The sequence below is a fragment of the Triticum aestivum genome, chromosome 3D, assembly GCF_018294505.1.
Source record: "Triticum aestivum cultivar Chinese Spring chromosome 3D, IWGSC CS RefSeq v2.1, whole genome shotgun sequence".
Lineage (NCBI taxonomy): Eukaryota > Viridiplantae > Streptophyta > Magnoliopsida > Poales > Poaceae > Triticum > Triticum aestivum.
In genome coordinates this window covers 566,252,565-566,256,092 of record NC_057802.1, presented here as the reverse complement: position 1 = coordinate 566,256,092, position 3,528 = coordinate 566,252,565, and the positions used below count along the sequence as shown (strand labels likewise).

At 50.2% G+C, this 3,528-nt stretch overlaps 1 protein-coding gene across 1 annotated transcript; it reads right to left on the bottom strand.

Annotated features, from left to right (window-relative positions):
* Positions 1-1,175: 1,175 nt before the first annotated feature.
* Positions 1,176-3,235, bottom strand: LOC123076530 (1-aminocyclopropane-1-carboxylate oxidase homolog 1-like). Its single transcript, XM_044498727.1, has 3 exons — positions 2,571-3,235; positions 1,540-1,861; positions 1,176-1,430 (listed from the first exon to the last, which is right to left on the bottom strand). Exons 1-3 carry the CDS (start codon positions 3,233-3,235, stop codon positions 1,176-1,178), a joined length of 1,242 nt encoding a protein of 413 aa, XP_044354662.1.
* Between the last annotated feature and the right edge of the window lie 293 nt (positions 3,236-3,528).

The following is a 3,528-nucleotide window of genomic DNA, read 5'->3' as shown; positions in this document are numbered from 1 at the left end:
GACGCGGCGGAGCTCGTGGACACGTCGGGGAGGAGAACGGGGCTCGGTGGCCGCGGCTATGGCGCAGCCATGGCGACGGCGGCGCTCGGTTGCGGTGGGGAACGAGGTGGAGCTGAGGGGGGAAAGGCGCAGGGGCCGAGAGGGAGAGCGGGTGAGTGGAGGGGAGGGCTCGAGGCATCGAGGGGATGTCGCCCTTATCCCCTCTCCGACGGGGACGACGACAGGGTTCGGTGGCGACCGGCGAGCGCGGTCGCTGGGTCGGGGGAACAAGGAGGAGGGAGGCGACCGGGGGAAAGGTGGGCTGCTGGGTTGGGCCGCCCAGATGAGCCGGCCAGCTGGGCCATCTGGCCCAGTGAGAGGGGGGGTTAGGTCCAGGAAGGGGTTTGCTCTTTTTTTTGTTTCTTTTTTTTCTTTTATCTCTTTTCTGTTTTATTTCATTTTAATGCATTTAGGCATTTTCTAAAAATATGGTTTCTCCACAATAATTATCAGTGCAATATTTGGCACCCACCGAACATTTTTGTTTAAATTTTTGAAAACTTTTATTATTGACATTAATTTGAATTTAAATTTTGAAACGGTTTCGAATCATCACGAGGTTAACAACAGTAACCGTGGTGACGTGGCATCATTAACGTGGGATTACTGTAGCTTAATTATCCGGGCGTCACACACGATTACAATCGGCCGGCCCGTTTGGCCAGCTCTGCTATTGTGTAGCAGGAGCCATGAGAATAATCCGGACTTCGGCTCGGCATGGGGCTCTCAAACCTTTGCTGACGAGAACTTGCAGTGGGACCCCAAGAATTGTGCCATGTAAGCGGTGCACCAAGAATAATCTCGAAAAATTTCCTGGCCATTTTATTCTTGACAAGTATATTAATATGTCTACTGATTAATAAAACCTTAAATGTTTATCCATTTTCATGTATGCAAGAGAGTACAAGGTTGGCTATTGTTCACACAAATTTCGAAATGATTTATTGCAAAAAAAATAAATGTTGCCGGCTCAATGCGTGGGCCATTTGAGCATGTATACAAGATGCTGGTATTGCATTGTCATTTTTCAGTTGTTTCCTTAGCATTACACACTGCTCAATTATTTATGTTCTAGGCATTACCCCGTATAAATGGGTATTATTCATGCTACCAGGACACAAGCTCTCCTTCACAATTCATGATCGGAAATCAGACATAGCATTTTTTGCATCTAACCCGATGGAGTTGTAATGTTTGACATAATCTCTGACGAGGGTCTCCCTGTACAACGGCGGGTTGTCGTCCGACAACAGCTCCTTGATCGGACCATACATCCTGGTCGAGGCTGGGTGGAAATGCGAACTGAAAAAGCACGCGATCGAGACTCTCGGTGCAATGTTCTTCACCACCACCCTATGCTCGACGCTAATGAACGCGTCATTGGAGATCATCTGCATAGTTTTTAAGAAAAAATATACAGTTCTGAACTTGAGAATGAACAAACACAATGCTCGGGTGTTGAACAAAATATTCAGGATTGGATGGTCTCAATTTATATACCTGTAGGAGATCGCCGATGTTGACGATGAATGCTCCCGGTGTCGGCGTAACGTCGACCCATCGGTCCTCATGGAGGATCTGGAGGCCGCCAATTTCATCTTGGAGAAGTATTGTCATAAAGGTAGAGTCGGAGTGCCGGCTTGTGCCAATGGCAAGTTCAGGCTGAGGGCATGGAGGGAAGTAGTGGCAGAGTAAGATTTGTCCTTGGTTGCAATCGATATCTGTCAGATAGCTCGGATCAAGCCCAAGAGCTTCTGAAAGCAGCTCGAACAAAGTGTTGCCCAAATTCATCACTTGTTTTGCGTATTCAAACATCGTGTCGCTGCAAATCAACATGTTAGCTCCAAGTTATTTTTTGGGGACAGATGGTTTAAGTAACCTTTCCTGAAAATTCACAGAAAAGGTTTCTATGCAGAGTGATTTCATTTAGCTCTTGTCAATAACCAAGCAAGAAATGGCTCACAATAACAATAAGTACATTGGTAATTCCATCAATAAAACCAGACCTTTACTACTAACTACAGATTGGTTCAGTTTTCAGGATACAGAGAAAGAGAGCAGCTGACCGTAAGAGAAGAACATTTGCACATATGAAGAGAGGATTGTGCACTTACCATCACTCCACCATTCTTCTTAATTTGCAGATTGACATACAAACATGCTAAAAATTTATACTCCCTCCGTAAAATAATATAAGAGCGTTTAGATCACTACTAAACTAATATAAGAGCGATAGTGATCTAAACGCTTTTATATTAGTTTACAGAGGAAGTATTATTAATTACTACCATGTATGTGAACCTCGACTTTTTTCTATTCGTAAGAATTAGGAGACTGATAACTATCAAATAGAAATGATGTGATGCTCGAGGATTTGCTGCCGACACCATCAAGCACACACAATTAACTAACCCACCCGGCCTAGAATGATACTAACGCGACACAGCGTAGCTCCAGCTCGTGACAACGTTCTACAGCCAGACAGTTAAAAAATGCAGTAAAACTTGCAGGTACATGGCAGGAGCGCTCACCGGCAGGTTTCCGGCAGCTCGTCGGCGTCGGGCGGGTCGGGGGCCATTCGGATGTAGAGCGTGTCGCGCCAGTTGGCCACCCGCGACTGGTGCAGGTCGAAGTTGCACTGGTACTTGACCGCCTTGACAGGCTCCCGGGAGTAGAGCCTGGCCTTCTCGCTGCCCTCGCCGCCGTCGGCCTCGTGGAAGGCCCGCACGGCCCCCACCGCTGCGGCCATCGACTGCGGAGGCACGCCGTGGCCCGTCACCTGGAAGAAGCCCCACTCCGCGGCGGCCCGACGCACGGCCGCGACCACAGCAGCGCGGTCCGCGCCGCCGAGATCGATCACCGGGACCGACGGCGGCAACGGTTCTTGGGAGGACGGTTCGTGGTGGTGGTGGTGGTCCGGGACGCGGAAGATGAGGGGGACGTGCGTGGCACCGGCGGCGACGAGACCGCGGACGCCGGCCAAGGTCGCGTCCAGCGCGCGGAGCTCGGCCGCGCGGTCGTAGGCGGCCATGCTTGGCTTCGGCGATGCGGACGCGGATTTCTGCAGCAGGAGACGAACTGACGCCTTTCCTTCCGAGATCCTTCCCAAAGGTCGCAAGCCGCCAGATCGACCATCGCCGGATTGCACGCGCGCATGGTGGCACTGGCAGACGGCGACGCGACGCGACGCATCCATCCAGACATTCCACCATCATCCTCTTCCCTCTTGTGTGTTGCTAGCTAGGGCACACGACCGTAATACACATTTCCTAGCTTTGCTTCGCATGTGGTTAGGTTAGCATGGAGAAAGTGGAGGGGTTGCAAAAGAATTTGAAGCCGTCGGAGGCGGAGAAAAGGGGGTTAGGATCGGGAGAGTACGAGGGAGTAGATCGAGGGAGGCGTGTTGGACATTATACTCCAATGTTCTCCTCACGTTCTATGCTCCTTTGAAACTTATGACTTAGACATGGGATTTATGTAGGCCGCAGA

Excerpts from the sequence above, each read along its gene's own strand:
- LOC123076530 (XM_044498727.1), bottom strand. The coding sequence starts at position 3,235 with ATGGATGCGTCGCGTCGCGTCGCCGTCTGCCAGTGCCACCATGCGCGC. Across the intron at positions 1,862-2,570 it reads GAGCTGCCGGAAACCTGCCG|CGACACGATGTTTGAATACG; the intron begins GTGAGCGCTCCT and ends GTTGATTTGCAG. Across the intron at positions 1,431-1,539 it reads ACATCGGCGATCTCCTACAG|ATGATCTCCAATGACGCGTT; the intron begins GTATATAAATTG and ends AAAACTATGCAG.